Raw genomic sequence first — 27,538 nt, forward strand, 5'->3', positions numbered from 1 at the left:
TGATCTCACAGCTCAGTTTGGGAAGCGAGGAGGATCTGGCAGCCGATCTCCCTCTCACCAGCTTCCATATGGAGAGCGAGAGACCCCCGAGCAGTGAGGAGACCCCACCCAGCCCCGCCGGAATGGAGGAGCAGGAGGAAACACAAGAACGACCGCATGGAGAAGAGGAGAAAGAGGTTTCCAACAGGTACAGTATTTGACTGATGTATGAGGTTGGATCTAAACCTTGAAAACCTAAAAACACTTGTACATGTTAAATGGGTTAATTGAAGAAGAAATTATAATTACATTATTATTTACTTACCATCATGTCCTTCCGAACAATGATATTTTGTGAAGGTATTGAAAATATGTTTTATTTGCAATAATATTTCTTCAATCTGGATTAAATAATGCATTTTTTAGATCATACACAGAGCTTCCAGTATTTATTAGATTTGGTCATTTAGTAAATGTGTTTGTAAATCAACTCAAAATTTAGATTTTTTTTTTTTTACATAAAGAAATAAATGCATGCATGAAAAGCAATCAGGCATGTAAACTTTAAAAAACATAAAAAGTGTTTTTTTTTTTTCATTTGCGAACTGTCAACATTGGTTTATATTGCAACATGGATAGCTAAAGTCAACTAATTTTACAAAATTTTCCTCCTGTAATTTATCAAGAGTAATTCCAACAATGGTGACTGGGTTAAAAAGTTAAGTTTGACCTCCTTCTACAAAATAGTGCATTACTCAGTAAATATTCATCCATGACATTGAAAACAAAATCGAATGTGCTTTTAGTGGCAAGTACATGCAACTTTTTTTAATTACAGTGTGATTCTGTGAAAAAAAGACTTGAGAGTAAACTGGAAAAGTTGTATTTTATTGCCCTCTGCTGGCTAACCGGCTTCTTGCAACATATATGTGCACATTTGGTTAAGGTAAATACACAAATAAACCATCTTTTGATGTGTATTTATAGCATGGCCTGCCTTATTTAACTTTTGATTATTTTTTGCAAGTTGTTGCTTTGAATTATGGGCCCCCTTGTCTGGACTTCTGACATTAAATAAATTAATGCAAATACACATGATGTGCAGTGGTTTAGTGAGTTTAATCTAACTTAATTTTTCAAAAAATCTAATTTCTTGTGGTGTATTATTTCTCTTAACTCTATATAAGCTGAATAACATTATATTCTTGCCCAAGGACTGCAGATTAAATTTAGCTATATAGCTAATTAATTGTACATACACTAATAAATAATATGGCAAGCATTAATCTGATTTTATTATGCAGAGGTTTGTTATTAGTTAAATTTCAGTGTTAATCGTGCTGCATTCTCAGTTTGACTAATTTATAGTTTTATAATAATTTGCTCTTTTTAAACTTTATAATGAGCGTACACTGTAAAAAAATGATTTTGATTTTAATTAACAAGAAAACACATTTTCAGTCCTACCTAAAAATGTTATGTTTAATTAAATTTGTTACTTGTCGTTTTCTTGTAATTATATGTAAAAAAACTTTTTTTTAGTGTCAGAAGTCAGAAGTTAGTTTTAAGGAATGACAAACTTCTTAATGCTATCTGACTAATAACAGTGAACATAAAATGGGTTAAAAAATTTAGTTTTTAAGTAAATGCTCTCTTTTTACAGGTTTAGCCCATCTCCAGAACCTGCCAGTATGACAACACGAGGCTGGTTTCGCAGAAAGCCCGTCCACCGGCTGGCTGGAGCCCAGCGGACCAGCTACGACCTACGAGAACGCATCTGTATAGGCAGCATGACAGCCATAGAAACCGCGGTGTACCAAAAAGTACCTACAGACGAGGCGGAGGCTCAAATGCTAGCCAGCGCTGACCTGGATGACATGAAAAGTAAGCAAAATAAATTCTGGATCTGGAAGAGATGTGAAAATAACAGGACACTAATATTCACTGAAATTTGAGACTTGAGACAAAACCTCTTCTCAGTTTTACCTACTATTGTTTTTGATATTTTTCCAGTCATCAGATATAATTACTGGAATATATTCCTATGCACAATTTTATATTTCTTCATATTAAATGTGATCAAAATTATTACAGACTATTTGCAGAATTTTAGGGATCATATAATTTTTTATATCATAAAATAGGATTTAACCTATTTATTTAGTCTTTTTTTTTATTTAAAAGTAAAAATATTTTTACAAGCGAATGAAGGAGAAAAGCATTGTAGTAAGACAAATAACATAATACATCAAGCAATATATAAAAACAGATCTTAATATCTTGTACAGTTCTGCTTCTCAGGTAAATTTATTGAGTTATTTATTGAGTAGTTCACTTTCAGAACAAAAATGTACCGATAATTTACTTTACTTTCACCCCCTTGTCATCTGAGATGTTCATGTCTTTCATTCTTCAGTCGATAAAAAATTATGTTTCTTAAAGAAAACATTTCAGGATTTCTCTCCATATAATAGACTTCAATGGTGCCCCCAAGTTTGAACTTCCAAAATGCAGTTTAAATGCAGCTTCAAAGGGCTCTGATCCCAGCCGAGAAAGAAGGGTCTTATCTAGCAAAACGAGCGGTCATTATCGAAACAAACTCACTATTTATGTACTTTCTAACCTCAAACGATTGTCTTGTCTATGTCTGCGTGAACTGTTTTTTCCAGTTCAAGACAGTTTTCTTCCCCAACTTTAAAATCGTCCTACAGTACATTTTTTTCAGAAATACCAACCTAGTGTTTACAAAGTGAACATGCAAAGATCAAATGCCTTTTACAAAAAAAAAAAAAAAAGATAAAACAGCCATGTAGGACAATTTTGAAGTTGAAGAAGCAAACCGAGATAAAGAAAACTGAGCTTTTCGACATACCCTAACTGTATTGACCAAGATTACACAGACTACAAGAGACAAGAGGAGCATTTGAAGGTAGAAAGTATATAAATTGTCAGTTTGTTTCGAAAATGACCAATCGTTTCACTAGATAAGACCCTTCTTCCTCAGCTGGAATTGTTTAGCACCGTTTGAAGCTGCATTTTGGAAGTTCAAACTTGGGGACACCATTGAAGTGAACTGTATGGAGATAATTCCTGAAATGTTTTCCTCAAGAAACATAATTTCTTTATGACTGAAGAAAGAAAGACATAAACATCTTGGATCGCAAAGCGGTGAGTATATTATCTGTAAATTTTTGTTCTGGAAGTGAACTAATCTTTTAGAGATTTTTAGAGATTTTTACTAGAAAACAATACATAGACAGTCAAATAGATTTACTCATTTTTTGCTATTTAAAACAAGAAAGTTCATTTCAGGGCCCCGCTCTTTTTTCTTTTTTTTCTTTTTTTTTTATAATAATCATGCATCTTCTTTGGAACAGTACTTAATTAAGAAAATACATCTTTTTTTTTTCCTGGTTTCTGGTTAACTTTTTTCCCTGTCCTGTAGCTTATTGTCCCACATCTAAAGAATCAGTGTTCTTCCTGATTTGAGTTTTCAGTGTGTGTAGCCGTGATGATTAAAACAAGGATTAAAGAAGACAACTTGCATGTTGTTGCGGCCATTTGATCTTAATTGAAATCAGTGCAGTAACTCAAACTAAATTAGATAGGCGTGTTTGATTTCATGTGTCATTGGAGCCACACCAACGACCGAGTCTCATGGCGATGGTTTAACTTGATCTTGACAAGCCAAAGCTCGCAGCCCCTCCAAAAGCTCATTAAACTCTCGCTCCGGAGAAGGGAAGTGATGACAGGGAGTGTTTGTTTAGCGGACTTAGAGGTCTGCATTGGCAAGCATTAGTACGTTTTGGGGGCGCTGGGGTATTTGTGTCCATACTCATAAGTGTGTTTTGGTGGAAAGCGGAGCAGCAGAATCATTGGCTGGCCGTGGTCAGCACTCGGCCTGCCCTCTCCTCCCTTTTCCGCGGTTGTAAACAAGTCTTCAAGATGTTCAGATGTGGTCAGGATCACTGGGTCTATTCCATGCACCAGAGTGCTTCCCCTTGTTTTTACATTAATGATTATCCTTAATAACGTAAGTTCAACTGATTACAGGGTATGACAGCCCAATAATACTACTACTCCATTAAAAACCCTTGCAGGAGTGTAATTGGCACTTTCCATGAATAGAATACACTGGTGTCCCATTACTTTGTTTTTAAGTATTACAAACACAAATCTCATGTTTTCTTGGTTGGGAGGAATGTTAGATAAACTGTTATTTAAGATCAAATGAACAGAACATGAAGAATAGGTAGGTAATATCAAACAACTGTTGATAGAAGTGGTGACCGCAATTAAGCTTGACTTTTCAACCCGGTTACCAAAGTTGTGATGGAAAGAAAATAAATACTGTTTATCAGGGTTATTATAGATCAGGGTTGTCCAAACTTGTTGCTGGAGGGCAGAGTTTAGCTCCAACCCTAATTAAACACACCTGAACCAGCTAATCAAGGTCTTTAAGACTCTCTAGAAACTTCCAAGCAAGTCTGTGGGAAATGGTTGGAGCTTAACTCTGCAGGACGTTGGCCCTCCAGGAACATCATTGGACACCCCTGTTATAGATAACTAAAGCTGTATTTACAGTACTTGGTTTAAGTGAACCAATTCTGATTTGTTTCCCTACCATGTGGCACAGATATGACACACAAGCATGTAAGCAGGAAAAAAGCACATGGATTCTGATATTCTGAGATTGGTTTCAGGCCTCATTCATGTAATCTGATTTGAATCAGATACATGCATTTGCTTCTGCCATGTAAGTGGTTAGATTGGATATTCCCCTGTCGTACATAAGTGAAAAAGCAATGATGGCTGATTGACGTAGACTAAGGTGGACACTTTTCCAGGAAGTGATGTCAAGTCTGCAGTTTTTCCAGTTTTACACTGTTGACGGGTTGTTTTTTAGTCCACGGTTTAAAGCAGGGGGGTCCTGAGGGGTGGGTGTCCTGCAGAGTTTAGGCCCAACTTGTGTTTGATTGGGCTTGGAGCTACTGTGAGGGAAAATATAGGGATAATATTCCCTGCTGATTTTGCATACCCACTGACAAAGAAATTATCAGTCAGATCATTGTAATGGTAGGTTTATTTGAACAGTGAGAGACAGAATAACAACAAAAAAATTCAGAAAAATGCATTTCAAAGAAGTTATAAATTGATTTGCATTTTAATGAGTGAAATAAGTATTTGACCCCTTCGCAAAACATGACTTCGCACTTGGTGGCAAAACCCTTGTTGGCAATCACAGAGGTCAGATGTTTCTTGTACTTGGCCACCAGATTTGCACACATCTCAGGAGGGATTTTGTCCCACTTCTCTTTGCAGATTCTCTTTAAGGTTTTGAGGCTGTCCTTCAGCTACTTCCACAGATTTTCTATGGGATTATGGTGTGGAGACTGGCTAGGCCACTCCAGGACCTTAATGTGCTTCTTCATGAGCCACTCAATACCTATTGAAATACCCATCCACGACCCATTTTCAATGGCCTGGCTGAGGGAAGGAGGTTCTTAGCCAAGATTTGACGCTACCCTGTCCATCGTCCCTTTGATGCGGTGCAGTTGTCCTGCCCCCTTAGCAGAAAAACACTTCCAAAGCATAATGTTTCCACCTCCATGTTTAACCGTGTTGATGGTGTTCTTGGGGTCATAGGCAACATTCCTCCTCCTCCAAACACGGTGAGTTGATTGATGCCAAAGAGCATGATTTTGGTCTCATCTGACCACAACACTTTCACCCAGTTCTCCTCTAAATCATTCAGATATTCACTGGCTAACTTCAGACGGGCCTGTACATGTGCTTTCTTGAGCGGGGGACCTTGTGAGCACTGCAGGATTTCAGTCCTTCCTGGCGTAGTGTGTTACCAATTGTTTTCTTGATCACTATGGTCCCAGCTTTCTGTCCAATCAAATGCTGTCTAGAATGTGAATCGTCCATACATCTTCTCAATCATTTAACAAACAATTTGATTGACAGCAGTGGTTCCACAGGCAAATTTGTCCGAAACCAAGAGTTCTGTCATATTATACGAATATTGTGTGTATGTGCGAAAAATAGGGAAATATACAATCTTAAAAAATCGGCCACCATTTTCATGTTGATAGGACAAATGGTTGCGTAGGTTTAGCCATTTTTTGAGACATGTATAGACATGTTCCCCCCCCCCTCTTATTGCGCCACCAAGTGGCCAAGCTCCACGATTTGTGTCCTGTGATCTCAGATTGAGCTCTTACGTAAGCGGGTTTACGTAAAGTAGGTTTTCCAAAAATCCTAAATACCCCAAAATTTAGCCAGGCTGATAAGTGAATCTGAGCCATGAGTTTTGTCCAGCGTGAGCCATAGATTTCCAAGGACATAAGACACTTGTGCCTACGACTGACTGTTTAGGAGTTTTGTACTTTTGATCACTGTAGCGCCCCCTTCAGGCCGATTGGGGTGAGACTTGGTAAAGTTGACAGCGGTGTGAGTACTACCATTCCTCCAAGTTTCAAGTCTCTATGGCTTACGGTTTGATCTGCACGATCAGTTTTACTTGGAGATTGCTGATCCTTGGTCATCCTAATAATTACAATAGGGTTTCATATAAAAATGACAAAAATACATAACAAAATTTAAACCTTAAGTAAAATTTAAATATATATGCAAACAAAAGCAACAAATCTGAGATTTATACTGTTTTTACACATGGTTGCAAAAATAAATTTATTATATATATATATATATATATATATATATATATGAATAATAATTATATATGTTTATATGAATAAAATAGAACATAAAGCTGCTCATGTAATATTTAGTTTGACCTACAGGATTGTACAGTGGATCATTTTATAAATGTTAGGCACTTCATATGACTGACCTTTGCTAAAAGACAAATTACATTTTTAAATTAATCTTAAAAAAATAAGATCAAGACTGTTTCCCACCCTATTCATGGAAAGGCGGATTCCTAAAGATGTGCTGCACATGACTATGTTTTCCTAGAAGCAGGGCTGTAAAGCTCTTCCTGACGTGAGGGGTTCGGTTGAAATGTGCTCCCATGCTCCAGTTGCCCTTCCAGCTGTTCCTCTGTGTGTCATGTGGTGATTTGATCTTTAAGCCATGGGAATGGCTGGACACACTCTTCTTTATTGAGCCAGATGACCCTTACAGAGTTTAAGTTTAGTGCATTGTTCCTTTTTAACTATTAGGCGACACCCTGAACATTCAAAATCATAATAATGAAATATACATTTAATCTTAATAATGCTAACATGCCTGCAGCTGGTTGGATTTTGAAGGCAGCATAGATATTTCCATGTGGCGCACCAATACAGGCTCGTTTCATGAATGATCCTGCTGTTTACTCTACATGACGTACAGTGCAGCTAATATGGCTAAATAGTCCATACTCTGGCTATGAATGAAGGCTAGCAGATTCCAGCAGAGTGCTTTTAGGTGAGGGCTGCAGCAGCTCTGTGGATGAGATCCCTCTGGCTATAATTAACTTCACTGTTGCAATTGATTATCCTTCCCAAAGACCCGCCCGCAGCCCTTCCTGCTTTTAGAAAAGAGGAAGCATTGACTGTTGTACCGCAGCAAATTACAAACGAGGCCGCCACAGTGGAACAGGCCATTGAATTTAAGCCCTGCATCACACTTGCTTGCTATAAACCTCTCATATGTGAGTCTGTCCCGCTTCGTGCCAGGGATTTCATATGTGTGACACTTTTATAGAGCACTTAGATGACATATATATCAGAATACTCACTTGTGTAATATCCACATAATTGATTTTCTCACTTATGTTTTAAACAACCTCTTTTGTTTGTGTCTTTTTTTAGAATGAGTTTGTTCATTGATTGGTGAATAACCATATCATATCGCATATTTTCATATCTCAGTTGTTTCTCCTAGACAGTAATGTGATTACAATATGATTACAGGCATATTTTGTTTTATTTTATTTTATTTGATAATTAGTTAACTCATACACTTTTGTTCAATAAACATCAACATATTTTATTTTATGTTAATATTTTATTATTTAATGCATTTTATCTGCCCTGTAATGACACTGTGATCGCATTGCTGTCTAATTCCTACATTTTAAAATTCATACATGTTGGTATCTTTGGAAAATACATTTAGGTATCTTTGGGGGAAAAAATCATAAATTTTGGTATCTTTGGAAAAAGACAGGGCCTTTCTCAGGAGATTTCAAGACAAGATTTTCTCTCCATTTAAATGTGGAAAAAACACTAAACTTATTTACAAAATACATCATATTATTGCATTTCATTCACTGTAATTGCATTTTAAACCACATTCATGCCTAAACAACTGAGACAGAAAAATACCTTATTTTGGGGTATTTAACAATTAACAAACTCATAAATTATAAAAAAAAAAGATGCAAAAATGTATTTTTTATTGAATATACATCTATGATCAATAAACATTAAAATATTTTATTATATTTTATTTGTATTATTTACTGCATTTTATCTGCCCTGTGTTGGCACTGTAATTATATTGCTGTCTAGGAGAAACTATTGTGGTTTTGAAATAATCAGTTAACATTTTGATATCTTTGGAAAATACATTTTGGTATCTTTGAGGGGAAAATCATAAATGTTGGTATCTTTGGAAAAAGACAAGGCCTTTCTCAGGAGAATAAAAAAAAGAAAGAGAAGTTCTTCATTTTCTCTCCATTTAAATGTGGAAAAAACACTAAACTTATTTACAAAATACATCATATTATTGCATTTCATTCACTGTAATTGCATTTTAATCACATTCCTGCCTAGACAAATAACTGAGACTGAAACATACCTTATTTTTGGTATTTAACAATTAACAAAATCATTAAAAAAAATATATATATTTTATTTATGCATTTTATCTGCCCTGCAGCTAATGAGAAAAGTTCTCAAATTTCTCTCCATTTAAATGTGGAAATAACACTGAACTTATTTACAGAATACATTATATTATTGCATTTTATTCATTTCCATTCATTCACTGTAATTGTACTTTGATCACATTCCTGCCTAGACAAACAACTGGAATTTAAAAATACCTTATTTGTGGTTATTTAACAATAACAAACAAACAAACAAACAAACAAACAAATAAATAAATAATAATAATAATAATAATTATTATTATTATTGAATAAACATTTATGTTCAATAAATATGTTATTTTATTTTTAAATTATTTTATTTTATTTTATCTGCCCTTTTATGGCACTGTAATCACATTGGTGTCTAGGAGGAACTATTGTGATTTTGAGATAATTAGTTAACTCAAACATTTTTAAATTAGATTACATATAAAAATAAATAAAATAAAATAAATAAAACATATTTTGATATTTATTGAGCATAGGTGTATATTAAAAAAAAAAAAAAAAAAATTATTTTCATTTTTAATTTCTTCTTCTTTTTTTTTAAAATAATTTATGAGTTTGTTAAATGTTAAATAGCCAAAATTAAGATCTTTTTTAGTTTCAGTTGTTGTAGTAATGTGATAACAATGCAATTAGAGTAAAGAAAACTCAATAAAGACGCATTTTGTAAATAGGTTCAGTGTTATTTCTGCATTTATATTGAGTTAAAATTGAGACTTTTTTGTTTTTTAATCTCCTGAGAAATGTGTAATCAAAAGTGAGAGATTTCAAATTAAGCTCAATGTTTCTTATTAAATTCTTCCAAAATTAAATTACCACAGCTCTTTTTTATCCCTATGTTCATAATAGGCACATCTGAGTCTATATTTGCATCTTCTAATGAATTTTAGGAGAAACATCTAAGACAAAGTTCATTTCTAAATTAAACAGGTGTCCTTTATCTTATAAAGAGCAACCTCTGAGCAATAAAGTGTTCTTCCAATATGCTTAAAATGTAAATAAACCTTGTAAACATCTAGCTGTGTAGGCTACTGGACGCATCTGGATGGTGATTGGCTCATCACCGGGCAGGTAACCGCTTGAAAACAAGACAGGGTCGAGTTCTAGGAGCAGCCATGGTTTCCATGGAGATCAGTCATGTGGAGACAGCGCTGTGTAATGTGTGGCACCATGTTGTGCACTTCGTCGGCACTGCTGTTGTTTCGTATGGAGGTTTTCACCTGTGCTTTCTGATAGGGCGGTGCAACCAGCGTCGGATCTGATGAGGGAAAACTGGACTGCTGTCCGCCATGCAGCCGCGGGATCAATCGACAACGTCATGGAAATGACAGAGGCAGCCAATAGATTAGTGCGAGACCTCAAAAGTAGTTCAGTTGTATCAACATTTCCTCTGGACCGTCAGCCAATTTCAGTGTTCCCTGCTGTTTGCTTGCGTACAAGCGGATGCGTCTCACAGAACTGCTGCTCATCTGCTTGGGAAGCCTGAGGCCAGAAACCATTTTCTCATTAGGCGGCCAGGTGGATCTTACAAACACTACGGACTGAGGGCCCAGCTGAGAGATTATGTTTTAACATCTCATTCTTGGACAAAATTTGATTAGTTGGACAATTCATTGTCATTCCATAATTCTTGCTTCCAGGATTCTTTGCTAAAACCCTGAAGACTGGATTGGGATGCCGTAAAAACTAATTTATCATCAGTTCTGCATTATTGACGGGGAGAAGGTACAAAATAGCGGTGCGAACGAGGGTTGCATCCTGGATGATCCGGAGGTACCAGGTGTGGAGATGACAGACGTGGGGAAGGAGAAGGACATGGGCGGCGATGCTGGAAAAGGCCATTATGGAGATCAGGAAAACCCTCTGGGGAACTTCGCAGTGGACGGCTTCGAAGACTTTGAGGAGTTTGTGCTGGATTTTGATGATTATGACCTTCTGGAGTCCATCCACTCGCACCTTGGATCCCCAGTCGAACCGATCCGTAAGTGTGCTTACTGTTGAAAAGTTGGCAGCGTTATGAAGGGTAATATTTTCCAGCCACCTTAGCTTTTTCAAATGTCACAGCGACCTCCGCTTTGCTTCACACTTACATCATTTTTCAACGGATTTTTGCCATTGTCTGTCTTTGACAATAGTTTCGTAGGTTCGTAAATGGCAGTATGTCTCTGTGCTGAAATGTCTAACAGACAACTTTTGATGAAATCCAATAGGATTTTCCGTTCACATGACTGCGGTTGTGACATTGTAAAAAATGCACTCCACCCTCTGTAGATCTTGCTCGCATTGGAAATTGATCGCTGCTTTATTGATCCTGTTGGGAAATACAAGCTAATTAATGTCAAGCCGAGCCCTTGCAAACTGATTGCTGATATGAAACATATCATGGCCTCCAGTGATGTGGCATGTTTGAGGGAATGGATTATGAAGTTCCACATCCCCTCCTGCTGACACATACACATGCTGCCAAACCTCTACACACATACACACATTTTAGGCCAGAGTCATATTACGCAGTAACTTTGATTTAGGCAAGTACAGGGATTTCTATTGATATTGCTCATGTTTTATGGTTAGAGTGTTTTTTTCTTTCTTTCTGGAATTAATTGGGCAGAAACACTTGTGGCATTTTTTTTTATTTTGAATGTTTAAAAACTTCCTTTGACTTGTACCACCATTCAAAAGTTTGGGGTCAGATTTAAAGCAACATGAATACTTTTATTCTAATAAAAAACACTGTTCGTTTGAACTTTCTATTCATTAAAGAATCCTGAAAAAATTTATAGGGTTCCACAAAAAGTTCACCCATAAATGAAAATTCAGTCATTAATTTCCCACCCTCATGTCGTTCCAAACCCGTAAGACCTTTGTTCGTCTTCAGAACACAAATTAAGATATTTTTGATCTCATGGCAATTCGTACATATTTTACGAGGTGGCTAAATTGTACATATTTTACGAGTTCCCCAATTCTTACAAATTCGTACAAATGCCCTTCACCTAACCCTGCCCCTAAACCTACTAGAGATGTTCCGATACCCTTTTTTCCTTCCCGATTCCGATACCTGGGCTCAGGGTTTTGGGTACTGAGTACTGATCCGATACCTGGGTGTGTATCTGTATATATAGCTGTAGATACTACTAGCCCTGTATGAACTGATAGAATTATTTGATGGTGTAATAAAACATGAACAAATATATACAGTGAACTAGAGTATTTTTATTATCTGACATACATTTGATAGTATTTTTTTTTTTAGTTAGCATTACTACTTCTGGTTTTCTGACGTACATCAGCGCTGTTTATACCAGAGAATTCAGGGCAGAATGTGAAAGATTCTCATTAGATTTTGCAACAACATTATTCATTGTGCGGCAAATTCAAACGCTTCTCACTGGATCTCAGCAGCAGTAACAGTGTCGCGAAATCAACTTTGGCTCCCGAATGAAGCTGTTCTGGTCTCGTGCAAGTTTGTTTGCATTGCGGTTCAAGCGGATAAACGTAGTTTACAGTTAAATGCAGAATGTCACAGAATTTATCAAAGTTTGGATGAATTAATCAAAAGTAGGTCATTATACTTACATCAAATCGCGATATGGAGTAATATTTGTAAATATTAAGCAGCAAAACAACTATTTAAATATGAATTCTGCGTGTCTTTGTGTTGATAAATGGTGCAGATGTACGGTTTTGTTTACTACTCAGACTAAAGCATGCGTGACACTTGCAGTGATATAACAGGGCTCCAGACTGCAACCATTTTTTCTGCTGGTGCGACTAATTTTTGTGAGTGGTCACATTGACGTGACCACCCTGTTGTTCAACTCATAAGCGCTGCCATTTCTGTTGCATATGAGAAACATTAAACGGCAAAGGATACGAAAGTGAAACTAAACTGCGCTACATTTGAGCTAGTTGGTCCAGTCTGAAATACTGCCAAACAGCGGACATACTGCTAGCATGTTTGTATTTCTTCTTCCCTGCTCTAAACAGTGGTTGCTTGTGGCAACATAGGACAACTTCCTGTGTTTGCATTCTGAGCAGTGAAGAAGAACTAACTTCCAATTTGCAGCGTTAAGCAAAGATAGCGGCATAACTAGGTCTTGTTTAAGAAAATGGGATCGGTACATGGGTTCATGTACTCACCGATACTTATGCTAGAATTTTTTGTGGTATTGGTGGAACAACCCTAAAACCTACCAGTCACTGGGGTCTAGGCAAATCGTACCAAATTGTACAAATTAGGCTGTATGAATTCTTAAAATATGTACAAACTGGTCGTGAGATAGTGTTGGATCCTCCATAGACAGCAAAGGACCACGTTGAAGGTCCAGAAAGGTGCCAAGAACAACAATAAAATAGTCCATGTGACATCATTGGTGCAACCATAATTTTATGAAGCCTTGAGAATACTTTTTGTTGCACAAAAAACCTAAAATAACAACAACAATGAAGCGCATACTTTGTGGTGCTCTCCAAAATTGCGCTAGGGTGACACAGAGGAGAAGAATTGCTGAGTAAAGTTGTTATTTTAGTTTTTTGTGCACAAAAAGTATTTTGTAGCCTCATAAAATTAATTAAAATTACGGAACCATTGAGGGACTATTTTGTAGTTGTTCTTGGTAACTTTAACGTGGTAGGACCCTTGCTGTCTATGGAGGGTGAGAACTCTCAAAACTCAAAAATATCTTAATTTGTGTTGACGAAGGTCTTTGGAACGACATAATGGGGAAATCATTTATGGCAGAATTTGTGTTTTTTGGTGAACTATCCCTTTAAGCAGCACAACTGTTTTCAACATTGAAAATCATAAGAAATGTTTCTTGAGCAGCAAATCAGCATATTAGAAAGATTTCTGAAGCATCATGTGACACTGAAGACTAAGCGTAAGCGTAATAATGCTGGAAATTCAGCTTTGCCATCACTGGAATTACAAAGTTTTGTAAAATCTCACTGGCTGCAAACATTTGAATGGTAGTGCACATTGATAGACAACTGTTGCATTATTGCAATATTAGCATACTTGAAATTATATTTCAGAGGCCTTCTTTCTTACATCTTACATTATTTGCATACTGAATTATAAATGGTCTTGTCATTACACTGCAGAGTAATTGTTGAATCTGATGAACTGCCGACTGAAGATAATGTCATTGTAATATTTGCAGACTGAATCAATCATCAAGAAGTTAATATTGACTAACTTCCATATTTTAGACACAATGGGGTGGTTTCCCGGACCAAGATTAAATTAAGACAGGAGTAGGCCTTAATCTAGAATAGTTAATCATGTTTTCACCTCAGGGTTCTATCCTAGGTCCACTTTTATTCTCTCTGTATTTGCTTCCGCTTCGTCATATATTTGAGTCTCATCAAGTTTCATACCACATTTATGCTGATGATACTCAGCTTTATTTTCCTCTAAAATCAGGTTCTGATTCACTGTCCTCCTTACTGGCTTGCTTAGAGGACATTAAGAATTGGATGGCAATTAACTTCCTACAGTTGAATAAAAAAAAACTGAAGCTATCTTGTTTGGCCCTTCTCATCATTTACATAATTTGAGACCTTCATTGTGCCCCTTTGAAGAAAACATTTGTGATAAAGTAAAAAATTTGGGAGTAATTTTTGATCCTGAACTCAAATTTGACAAACAAATAAACTCTGTAGTTAGAGCCAGTTTCCTGCAGCTTAAGGGGCTTCGCAAGCTTAAAAGTTTTCTTAGTTTTAAAGACTTAGAAGTTGTTATTCACGCTTTTATTTCAACTAGGTTGGACTATTGCAACGCTCTTTACGCTGGAATCAACCAGTTTTCATTATCTCGGCTACAGTTAGTACAGAATGCTGCTGCTCGTTTTCTGACAGGGGTAAAAAAGAGGGAGCACATCACCCCTGTGTTAGCTTCACTCCACTGGTTACCTGTTAAGTTTAGAATTGATTTTAAAATTTTAGTTTTTGTTTTTAAAGCACTTCATGGTCTTGCCCCCACTTACATTTCAGATTTCCTCCATTGCTATTCCCCTGTTAGAACGCTTAGATCATCCTCCCAGTTGTTACTGACTGTCCCAAAATCTCGGTTAAAATCTAAAGGGAACAGGGCTTTTTCGGTTCATGGTCCTATGCTCTGGAATTCTTTGCCCTTATCTATCAGATCATCCCCTACATTATCTTATTTTAAATCGTCTCTTAAAACCTATCTTTTTTCTCAGGCTTTTGTTTAATTTGAACATATGTTGTATCTCTGTTGTCTTGTGATGTTTGCATTTCTTATTTATTTTTCAATGATTTTATATTCTATTTGTCTTAATGCTTTGTTAGTTGATTTTTGGTTGTGCAGCACCTTGGTCAGCACTCGTTGCTTTTAAGGTGCTATATAAATAAACTTGACCTTGACCTTGACCTTGACCTTTTAAAAAATGGCTTTCTGAAACACAGATTAAGTACAGATTACTAACACCTGGACTATGGAGTCCTCAACTAAAATACACTCGATTAATTTAATACCACCTGTGCAAATCAGGATTAGCTAGATTGAGGTTGCCTATAAAACATGGAATGAACCAAGAAAAGGTTAAAATTGAATGCAACTGAGAAGCAAATGGCAATGGAAGCTGAAAAGCGAGTACGATCAAAGAACTTTTCTGAACATGAGAAAAGTCTTTTAAAGCAAATAGTTTCGAGACATCCTGTTATCGAAGATAAACTGCACACATCAGCTGTTGAATCAAAGAAAAGGAATGCCTGGACATCTATTTGTAATGAATTTAATGCAAATGAACACACATCTACAAGAACAATACAACAACTTCAGGTAAGAATCATTAGTTTTATTATGGCTTTTTAAAATCACTGTTGTATTTATAATAGTTATTTAATACAGGTGTTGTGGAAAAATATCAAAATAAACCTCAAAAAAACTGTTGCTGAAGTTCGAAGAGAGAGGTTTAAGACTGGCGGAGGACCTGCAAATAAAGACTGTGATGTGTTGGATGAGTTACTGACAGGAATACTGGAGAATCAGCAACCTTTGGAGAACATGCCAGATGATGACCATCTGGACAGTTCAGATGATGGATCACATGCACCTATATTAAGTATTTGAATTTGATTTTTGGCTTTTGTTTCTCTCCTCTCAAACTTCTATTTGCTTCTGTCATATGATGTGAAACATTTTCCCATTTAATCTGTATTTATTTGACCATATATGAACTGTTCATGTTTCAAGGAGAAGGTCAAAACAGAACTTAAGAATTGGAAAACAGCTTACCCTCCACATCCTCAGAAGCAAGGGTGGCAATGTCTGCCAGTACTGGTAACCAGAAGAAAAGACTCACTGTTCATGAAAAGTTGGCTAATGATTTTCATGAACATAAATTGAAGTATCTTAGAGGAGCATGAAATGAAGATGAAGATACTACAAGTAGAACTGGAGATAAAGATGAAGGAGAGAGAGATGCAACAGGCTCAAATGTCACATCAGTACATGAATCTGTGAAATAAATATTGTTTTATTAAGAAAAGATGGATGTTGTGGTGGTTTCAGTAACATACCATACCAAAAAGTTGTACACTTTTAACAAATATTTGGTTTTATTATTACATGTATCAGATCTGAACAGAGGGTTGAAAGTTAAATAATGTAAACAGATCTATTTAAAGTGGCACAATGCAAAAGCATCCCTGTATGCAAGTCCTTCTCTGTGGTTTGTTGTAAATGGTGGCACATCAGGATTGTCATCCTCTTCTATTGGGGGATCTGGGCATCCCTGCTTTTTTAGGTAGTTGTGAAGAACAGCTGTTGCAATGATGACAGTGCAGCATCTACTTGGTTTGAATCTGAGTGTTTTCCTAAGGCACTGAAAACGACTCTTCCAAACACCAAACATGCGCTCGACTAAACCCCTTGTGCGCATATGAGCCTGGTTGTAGCGCAGTTGTTCAGCTGTTGTTGGGTGCAAGTATGGCGTAAACAAGAAATCCTTCTGAGCATACCCACTGTCACCAAGCAAAATTCCATTATGATCTCTTCTTTCAAATTGAGTATACAGAGATGAGTTGAGGAAAATTCGGGAATCATGAGTTGCACCTTTCCACCGTGCAACAATGTTTGAAAACTCTAACTGGGGAGTGCATACACCTTGGACATTTATGGAAAACCAGTTCTTTCGATTCCTGTATTCCTCAGCATCTGGAGTAGAGGGACGCTTAATGGGAATATGGGTTCCATCTATGCAACCTATGACTCCTGGGAAATTTCCATATTCATAGAATAGTACCTTGTAGTTAGCCTGGGTTCTAGCATCAGGGAAGTTTATGCAATGCGCTTTTAATTCACAAATGGCCCTGCACACTCTGTGAATAACTTTACATACTGTTGGTTCACTGACACCACATAAATCCCCAGTTTCTCGATGAAAGGTGCCACATGCCAAGAACCTTAAAGTTAAGAGCACCTGGAGACAAACTGGAATAGGCTGTCCTCCTTGGGTCACAGATGAAAGCCTGGGTTCTAAGAGTGAAATTATCTCCACTCCGTTTACTTTATGCATGCGGAAACGATCTCGAAAACTTATTTCATCAAAACGTTGCAATGGGTCACTTCTGTCTGCAAGAACTTGCCTGGCTGGTGGAAATCGCTGATCATCATTGACATAGTCCAAGTAATCCATGTGTCCTCCAAATGAAATTAATCTGAAGTTAAACCTGCCTCCTGGTAGGTTTAATTTAATCCTGAAGTTGCTCTAGTCTTCCTCCAGGACATTAGCCTATTAAATTCTGGACTAGACTATGTCTTAGACTTTTTAAAACCCTGACAGAGAAAGCACATTTCTGTTAGTCTGATTTAAATGGCCATTTTAGTCTAGGACTAGGCTTAATCTTGGTCCGGGAAACCACCCCAGTATGACTAGATAAAATAATTCCAAAGGAATCAAATTAAGATCATGGTTTCATGTTTGTTTTTTCAAAAAAAAAAAAAAAAAAAAAAAAAACAATCAGTACAATGTCCATTTTCTCTTTGTGTTCTGCATAAGAACAAAAGTCATATAGGCCTTTTTGATGCGAGAAAATAACAACCAAATGTACTTTTTTGGAGAAACTATTTGTTATAGAAAACATGATGGGCCTGAACCATTCCAGTTAGCAGTGTTTAAACACTTCTTTTCACTAAGAAGCATGCTTGTATTTTGATAAACAGTAAAACCCTCGGACCTGATGCTTTTGTCTTTGTGTAGACTGTTTACTACTGAGTTTCCCTGGAGGTCTTTGTCTGTCTGTGATTCTCTCTGCGGTCCCTCGAGGAAAGTTCTGTGTGAAGAGCAGACAGACAGTCTAGCAGAGATCAATTTCCATCTTATCTCTCAGCCTTGCGGTTTCTTTTCAGCTACACACACACACATACACACACACACATTGTGGCATAAAACTTTTATTTGAACTGGAATTTGTTTGTATTTGGGTCAGTGGCAAATGAGAAATGCATGTTTTAAATGCATGTTTATTCTCATAAAACCTCAGTTTGTATTACTATTAAGTATAGTAGTTTAGTGCATTTGTATTTAAAATCTATACATGCATTTTATATAGTAATTAAAAAAAACTATTAAACTTTTATATATTAACCATTTTGAGAGTATGTTTAGAGGTGTCTCAATGTTCAATAGGTAAGGCTAACAAAATAAGGGTGGACTGATCGAATGCTTGAATTGAGATTTAAAATCAGCACTTTTGTGCGTCAAACACACGTTTGCGGCCTGAGTTTTTTTCATCCTGTGGTGTCGGTCTCCTCTAGGATTTTTGCTCTCTTGCCATGAAAAGCACAACCAGAGTACAGCCAAAAGGCACGGCCACCATATTGTTAGCGCTCTCCCTTTGGGAAAAGGCCCAGCACCAGCGTTTGCCGTTTGGACTTCAAAATTATGCAGAGCCTTGTTTTTTTATGAGGGGGGGTTAGTGGCATGGGCGACACTAGGAGAAAAAGGGTAAAAAATTAAGTTTGTTTACCGAACATCCCCGGGCTACTGGGACAACACAAACCAGCTGAGGCCTTGGGCGTCCTGGCAGGCCTCAACCCTTGGAGAGCCCCTGCCTTTTACTTGGCACTCGGAACAGCTGGAGAGAGAGGGTTTCTCACAATACACCCCTTCAATTATCCCAAATTCAATAAAAACCTCGGTTTGTGGGCTAAAATGATACAATATTAAATCACAGCAATTTTTTTGGAAAGGCCCAGCATCCAAAATATGCCTCTTAGTTGCGCTCAGCTGTGAAGGCCTCTGATTCCCTTGTTTTTCTAGGCCAGCTTTTATTCTCAATCACACAAATGTATGCAATTTCATTGCTACAGTTGAGTAAAAGCTATGTGAACCCTTGGATTAACCATGTACTTCTGTATAAATTGGTCATGTAGACCATTTGTTTCTCCGTGGACTGATGAATACCAAGGCTTGTTGGCGTTTTTAACCCTCTTCATCTTTATGCAAGTTCCTAATGTTCTGTAATGTTTAACAATTCTTAATTGTTCTTCTAAAATCTCTTTTTCCAGGCATGGATTAGGCAATCCTTTTTGCGAATAGAATCATATCCAAATTTATGAGTTTAATATATTGCAGTACAGCTCTGACCAGTGTTGGTAACCTAACAGTTGATGCTAGCTATTGTCAATGGCAAAGTCAATGGCTACCGTCAATTTTGAGTGAACTATCCTTAAACTTCTAAATGTCTGTTCAGTAGTACTTATTAAACAGACAACACAATTCTGACCCTGGACTACAAAACCAGTCATAAGTAGCATGGGTATATCTGTGGCAATAGCCAACAATACATTGTATGGGTCAAAATTATCGTTTTTTCTTTTATGCCAAAAATCATTAGGGTATTAATTAAAGATCATGTTCCATGATAATATGCAAGCCACAGAATTTCATTTGGACAACTTTAAAGGTGATTTTCTCAATATTTAGATTTTTTGCACCCTCAGATTCCAGATTTTCAAATAGTTGTATCTCAGCCAAATATTGTCCTATCAACAAACCATATATAAATGGAACTTATTTATTCAGCTTTCAGATGATGTATAAATCTTAATTAAAAATAAAATATTGATTTTGTGGTCCAGGGTTACAATTTAGTAATGATGCATCTGATGCTTCTAATTAAATGATTAAAAAGCCACTGTTAACATTTTACGGAATAAATATAGTAATTTCTGCAACAATAAATTATACACATAACACTTCACATTTATTGTCAAATTATATATAGTATATAATTAATTTATCTGAATGATGGGAGCCTCAAATAGTGTGTTTGAAGTGTGAATAATTTTCGTTTTTTTTTTTAATTAGCTATTATTTTTATATTTATTTTGGTTAATGTATGGTCATTTTGTTATGTGCTTTTGTTTTAGTTCTTAATTTGCATCTGATTAGTATTTTATTGCTTCAACTTGAGCTTATTTGACTTAAGTGCTAAGACAACATTTCTCATTTTTGTTTAGCTTAAGTTTTATTTTATTTCAGCTCAACAAAAATGTTGTAATAATACCCAGTTCTGCAATGAAACTCTAGATCACACAGGCTGACCTGTTGTTAACGTAACTGATGATATCACAGAGCTGTATGACTTGGCACAAGCTGATTGGTTCATGTTGCATATGCAACCAATGAGCTTGCAGCTTGCAGCTATTTAAATGGCTGGTAGCATTCTCTTGGGCATTTTGCAGCGTGCTTTCATAGTTCCTCTGAAACCCTCCACCTTCCCCAGCTCCACCTGTATAGATCTGCTATAGGTTATTTTATGCTATTTGTGCAGCAGCAGTATGTCTTAAATACTCATAGCACCGTATCACCGTATCATAATATGCTTTGGCAGTAGCAAGTTCTGTACTTGCCAACCAACCAACCAACCAACAGCAATAACCAACAACAGCAGCAGCTGATCTATTCCGCCATGACAGAAATAGTTTTAAAGTTTACAGTAGTTTTGTTCACACTTTATTTTAAGGTCCAATCCTCACCTTTAATTATTAACTTTAATTAAATTATTAACTTTAATTAAAGTCATTTAACTTTAATTAAATGACTTATGCCTCAGTACTCCTAAATTGCTGCTTATTTGTAGTTAGTGAGGTAGTTGTTAAGTTTAAGTGTATAAAACATGGTCATGCAGAGTGTGTGCTTAAAAAATATTAATAAACGTGCAATATGTTAATAATAGGCATGCTAATAAGCAACTAGGTAATAGTGAGAATTAGTCTCTATACTAAAGTGTTACCTTTGTTTTAGTTCTAGTTCTAGTTAACCCTGCTGTAAATGTTTACACATTGTGTTCATTAAAGACGTGAAAATGTATGTTTGTTTATTTATTCCAACAGACTGTTTGTAAACTAGTTTTTGCACAAAACCATGGCAAATTTAAGGCTTCACTTATTTTTGCATCTGTAGCTGCATTTAGAAACTTATTATATTTAACTAACCTTTTCTTTTAACTTTCTTTTTAAGGTCATCGTTTTGAGGACAATCCGGGGGTTAGACGTCACCTCGTCAAGAAATCATCACGCTGTCAAGTACCACGAACCAGCAATAGCTCACCTCCTCTGTCCAGCCTGAAGAGGAGGAAGAGGACGGACAAGAAAACTCATGAGGTGAGAGCTGAGCTTCCTAACCACACAGAGAAAAGCAAAATGAGAACTAGTTTCACAGAGACTTATTCTCACTCACTTAGACGAAAGACCGTCTGACTGAAATGTAAACTGATCAAACACAGTTTTAACATGTCATTTATAAGCATATTTATCAACAATAGAACAGTGTAGAAAGATTATTCAAATAATACATGTCAGATTCTCACAATTATATAGTAAACACTGAAGTTTTTTTTTTTTCAAAATGTGTATTGATTTTGAGATTCTGTCTTGTTCCTCAAGAGGAAGTTCAAAGTAAAGCCTCCGTTTTCCCCAGACTGACATTGATACTGCTAATTAGGTGGTGTTAATAGAGATAATCAATGTGGAGGAGCAGGAGAGACCCCTAATTCAGAGATCTTTCCTCTGCTGATATCTATTGATCCGTTTCATCCAGTGGGCTTCAGTAAACGGGTGATAACAGTGTGTCTAAATCAGCTGGATTAATTACATAAGGCTCTTAGTCAGTCAACACTGGAGTCTGTGCTATTGACGTGGCTATATCTGCTGATCTAAGCTCTGAAGCAACCAGAGGAGATTCAGTTGGAGTCTCATTGGAGATCAAGTTCATCTTGAAGCATAAAATGTGTCAAAAGTCCTCTATAGAGTACAGTAAATGCACACTTTTTAAGCATTTTGGTGCACTTTACTTTTTTATTTATTTTCATTTTATTTTTTAACAGTTTCTTGAGTAAATTCTTCAACCATAATGAACAGCAGAGATGAATAAACATGCAACTTGGGATTCAAAGCAAAAGCTATTTGGATAAAGTACATAATGTTTTTATTAAGACAATAAACTACTCCCTGATTGCAAATTTAAATTGTTATATAAATAATACAATTATTTACTTGTAGTAATTTACTTGTGTTATTATTTAAGTATTATTTATAATAAATTAGTATGGTATAATAAGTATAAACTAATTAGAGATTGTCAAAATTTGAAACCACTAAAATGGAATGCAGAAAAATTAATCTGAAAACACAGAATTATTAAAAAAAAAAAAGTAGTTTCAACTTAAGGTGTTCGTGCTGTCTTCAAATTTTAAGTTTACTCAACTCAAATATCCACATTTTCATGTAGTACAACTTAACATTTTTATGTTGAATAAACTTGATATGTTAAGGCAGCACAAACACTTACTTTAAATTTGAAACAACTTTAAATTAACAACTTTTTTTTGCAGTGTAAAAATAAAACTAAATTTAAGAAAAAAAAGAATAGTATTTCACAGGCCTGAAAAAATTAAATTTTGTTGTAAAATGTAAACTTTTAATACATTTCTGTGTGTAAGTTTCATGTTTTTTATTCATATTTTTAATTTAACCAATAAAAGAGAGTCTAAAAAAATTAAAGAGAAAAAAACTGAATTCAGAAAAATGAATTTGGAAAAAAAAAACAGAATTAAGGGGGAAAATTTACTGATTTCATAAGGCCCTATTAATTTTAGATTTTTGGTTTTAATTTTAGTTGTTACTTGTTTGAAGTATTTTTGTGTTTGTAAATATTTTTTAATTAGCCTTAATTAGCTTTAATCTGTTGTAGCTTATTAATTATACTATGTCAACTTATTTTATAAAATGTATTCATTTTATTGTATTTTTTGTAAGTTGCTAAGGAAGCATTTCTAATTTTGTCTCATGAATAAGGTTAAGTTTTTTACTCTAACATTTATTTTTTGGTTTTAGCTTTATTTCAGTTAATGAAAATCATTTTTTAAATAGTAAAACTAGGTTTAGCTTGCAATAACAACACTGATTTACCTAGTCATAAGTGTAAAATACCAAATATTTCTGAATATATAACATTTATAGCAAAATGTTTTAACATTTACAGAAATTTAAGTAGCTGGAAACTAAAGGGAGTCCGATTCGATTATGGGAGTGAAAGATACATTCTGATTTTAATGGCAGCTGCAACTTTTCTGATTGGTTGTCATCTTTTTTTAGTATTGTAAGCAGCATAGCTCTTAGAACTGAGAATGAAACCTGAAAACTGAAATTGGCTGAAATCTCTCTGGCTTCAGTAGAAGCGTAAATCATCACGTAACAACCTCAGAGCTCACGGTAGGTCTGTCTTGAAAGGTTTTCAGTCATTTCGATTGATCCGTCACCTGTGTTTTTACTTAAGAATGAATAATACTAAAGCCAAAGAAGATCTATCATGTTGCTGTCATACTTTGTTTGTAAAATATTTCAGTCCTGCTCCCCTTCCAACCAGAGCTGGACTTGTTTGCCTGTTTCCTAGAAATTAGCCGCCTAGGGAGCATTTCCAAGATGGCCGCCAAGTGAACTAAATTGCCTTGAAGCAACTTTGGTTATGATTCATTAAAATTGCTTTATGATGTGCGTTTGACACTGTGCTCTCCGTAGGTGTTTGTGGAGCTCAATGAGCTGATAGTGGATAAGAACCAGGAGATGCGCTGGAAAGAGACGGCGCGTTGGATAAAGTTTGAGGAAGACGTAGAGGAGGAGACGGATCGCTGGGGTAAACCGCATGTGGCCTCGCTGTCCTTCCGTAGCCTGCTGGAGCTTCGCAGGACCATCACACATGGTAAGAATCGGCTGCTCTGCCAGCCCACTTAGATCCTGCGATCCCGGTCCAATCCTAACATCCACATGTTTGACAAACCGGTGCCGAATGACTGACAGAATTCAACTGGACACTTAAATTAAATAAATGGATTACACCCTCTTGGGCATATCCGCTTTTTGACCATGAAAAACGTATAATTTTCAGTGCGAGGATAACAAGGTAAACAGTGCATTAGTTTTGAGAAAGCATGACAAAAATATTTAGTCAAAACACATCAGTAAAAAGGTTTTGGTAAGTTTCAGTTCCTGTGGTTGTTGAACCAACATGACAACCCTGACAAAAGGCATCTTTCATGGACGATAGTGATAGACTGACATGAGGTTTTTGCAAAAACAAGGAAAAAGCACTGTGGTCTTGTAGAAGTAGGAGGTATGATCAGAATATGAGTAATTTGATATTGTGGCAACAGTATATGTCATGGTATATTTGTTGTTGTTAAGCATTTGTTTGAAAATGGTATTATACAACCATGTGGTATAATGCTTATCTAATAATCCAGTGAATTAAATGCTTTACAATGCAAGCTGAATTAATTATTTTCTCTTCGAAGGACCAAACGTTTATTTACACAACCAGAAGATTCATAACAAATGAACGGATCTGGCATCAGTGCAAAAACAGCCTTACATTATGTAACACTGGAGTTAAAAACAAAAGAATAGAAAGACAAAAACCGTTAAGCTAATATTATAAAACATAGTTCTGGCTCTAGATCATGTTTGGAGTGGTATAAATAATGTAACTGAAACCATATATACTGTCATACCATCACAATGACTTACTCATACTATCATAATACTATAGTACTTTGATTAGCATATAGTAACCTTGATATTACAGTAGTACATGTCCAAATGAAAAATACAGTATTTCCATTGTGCTGTACCAAACTACCATGATACTTTGTAAAAGTAATTATTCTGTATATACTTCATATACGGTATCTCACAAAAGTCTCATATTTCAGCAACCATTTTAGTATATCTTCTCAAGGGACAATACTATAGAAATGAAACTTGGATATATTTTAGAGTAATCAATGTGCACCTTGTATAGCAGTATAGATTTACTGTCCCCTGAAAATAACTCAACATACAGCCATTATTGTCAAAACAGCTGTCAACAAAAGTGAGTACACCCTAAGTGAACTTGTCCAAAGTGTTAATATATTGTGTTAGCACCATTGTTATCTGGCACTGCCTTAATCATCCTGGGCATGGAATTGATCAGAGCTGCACAGGTTGTTGCTGGGATCCTCTTCCACTCCTCTATAATGACATCACAGAGCTGCCGGATGTTATGCCACGTTCCAGGCACCCGTTACTCGTTTTTTTCCAACCTTCTACCTTCTGGGCAAGACCAAGTTTCTTGGTATTCCTCACCAGGGCATCGCTACACATGCTGGACACCATCCGAGCCAAATAAGTTTATCTTATAGTCTCATCAGACCACAGGACATGGTTCCAGTTATTCATGCTATTGGACAGGTTGTCTTCAGCAAACTGTTTGCTGGCTTTCTTGTTAGCCAGCTTCAGATGAGGCTTCCTTCTGAGACGATGCCGACTTGTTGCAGTGTGCGGCGTATGGACTGAGCACTGACAAGCTGACCTTCTACTTCTGCAAACTTTAAAGCAATGCTGGCAGCACTCATGCATCTGTTTTTTGAAGCCAGGTTCTGCACCTGATGCACAGAACGAGTGCTCAGCTTCGCTGATCGATCCTTGCAAGGTCTGTTTCAAATGGAACCCATCTTGAGAAACCTCTGTATGACCCTGACCACTGTAGTGTAACTTCAGGGTGTTACTGAACCTCTAATTGCCTTGGCCATCTTTGTGAAGAGCAACAATTCTAATTCTCAAATCCTCAGAGAGTTCTTTGCCACTAGATGCCATGTTGAACATCCAGTGGTCAGTATGAGAGAATTGTACTTACAGCACCTAATTTTAATAATTGCTCTAATAGAAGATACACAACGTTGTATGGTCCTGTCAAGCAGACAAAAACATAAACATGATGAATAGGACATGTGGCTTTGCATGGTTAAACAACAAACTGCTGTAATCACTTAGGGTGTACTCACTTTTGTTGCCAGCTATTTAGACAGTATTGGCTGTATGTTAAGTTATTTTCAGAGGACAGTAAATCTATACTGCTATAAGCTGCACATTGACAACTCCAAGTTTATTTTCTATAGTATTGTCCCTTGAGACAATATACTAAAATGGTTGCTGAAATGTGAGGGGTGTACTCATTTTTGTGAGATACTGTATATATCATTCTGTATATACCCTCTAACTCTAGCACTGTCTATTCTAATTCTATTTTATCTATTTGTTTTCTTAAAAAAACTTGACCCTAAAACTTGACTCTATTTCTATTCTAACTATTTGTTTTTTTGTTGTTGTTGTTTTTATATAATTATTTAGCATAAAAACCCTTCCTATGTGTACTGTCCCAAATTGGTCCCAAATTTTTATCAGTTTAAAGGTTGTATCAGCGATTTCTAGCCTAAAAAATAAAGTGTCAATTTCAGCTGACCTTTCTTCACGATCCGCTCGCTGCTTGCCCCATAAATTGTCTGTGAAAAAAACGCGTCTCTCTGGTCAGCCTAGGGTCCGAGATATGCCAAAAAAAACAATCGGCACTACCAACCTTTCCACAGATAAACAAACAGTGTTCCAACCAATCAGCGTCAGGGGTTTGGTGTTGTGGACTTTCCTACTGGTGCAGGGATGTGAGGGAGGTGGAGCGAAAGTCCACAACACCAAACCCCTGACGCTGATTGGTTCATTGATCAGAGAGACGCGGTTTTTTCACAGACAATTTATGGGGCAGGCAGCGAGCGGATCGTGATGAAAGGTCAGCTGAATTTGACACTTTATGTTTCAGGCTAGAAATCGCTGATACAACCTTTAACTGGTAGTCCACTGTATAAATAATTTTTGGGTACAATATGTCTTAGTTTACTTTATTCTGCTATCCTCACTTACATAAATGAACTATAGTGTCCTGCACCCACTAGTAAAAAATATATAAAATAAAATGATATCTAGTGTCTGAATAATTTTTGGTTTTGCTGTATATGCCAACATCACAAACAAGGTGTTCTCTTACCCAGGTGCCGTAATGCTAGATCTGGATCAAACCACACTGCCTGGCATCGCTCACTTGCTGGTGGAAACCATGATAATCTCGGACCAGATCAGAGCCGAAGACCGAGCCAACGTGCTGCGAGCCCTGCTGCTCAAACACAGGTTAGTGGAGGTCAGAAATCAATACTCCAAACAAAGCTCATATTGATCTTCTCTGCTGTGGGCCTTGATGCCAATGTCATTTGTCACAGCTCCCTGTATTGGTTTCCTGCTAAATGAAGTGGTGTGATTACATA

General features: G+C 36.3%; 1 protein-coding gene across 1 annotated transcript in view; it reads left to right on the top strand.

Annotated features, from left to right (window-relative positions):
* Positions 1-27,538, top strand: part of slc4a3 (solute carrier family 4 member 3) — an 87,575-nt gene that overhangs the window by 36,116 nt on the left and 23,921 nt on the right. Inside the window, exons 4-8 of the mRNA XM_073845678.1 lie at positions 12-187; positions 1,643-1,863; positions 21,370-21,512; positions 23,928-24,108; positions 27,269-27,404. Of these exons, the coding sequence (XP_073701779.1) occupies positions 12-187; positions 1,643-1,863; positions 21,370-21,512; positions 23,928-24,108; positions 27,269-27,404 (857 nt within the window). The remainder of the gene's footprint in view (positions 1-11; positions 188-1,642; positions 1,864-21,369; positions 21,513-23,927; positions 24,109-27,268; positions 27,405-27,538) is intronic.

This window comes from Garra rufa, chromosome 8 (genome assembly GCF_049309525.1).
Source record: "Garra rufa chromosome 8, GarRuf1.0, whole genome shotgun sequence".
NCBI lineage: Eukaryota > Metazoa > Chordata > Actinopteri > Cypriniformes > Cyprinidae > Garra > Garra rufa.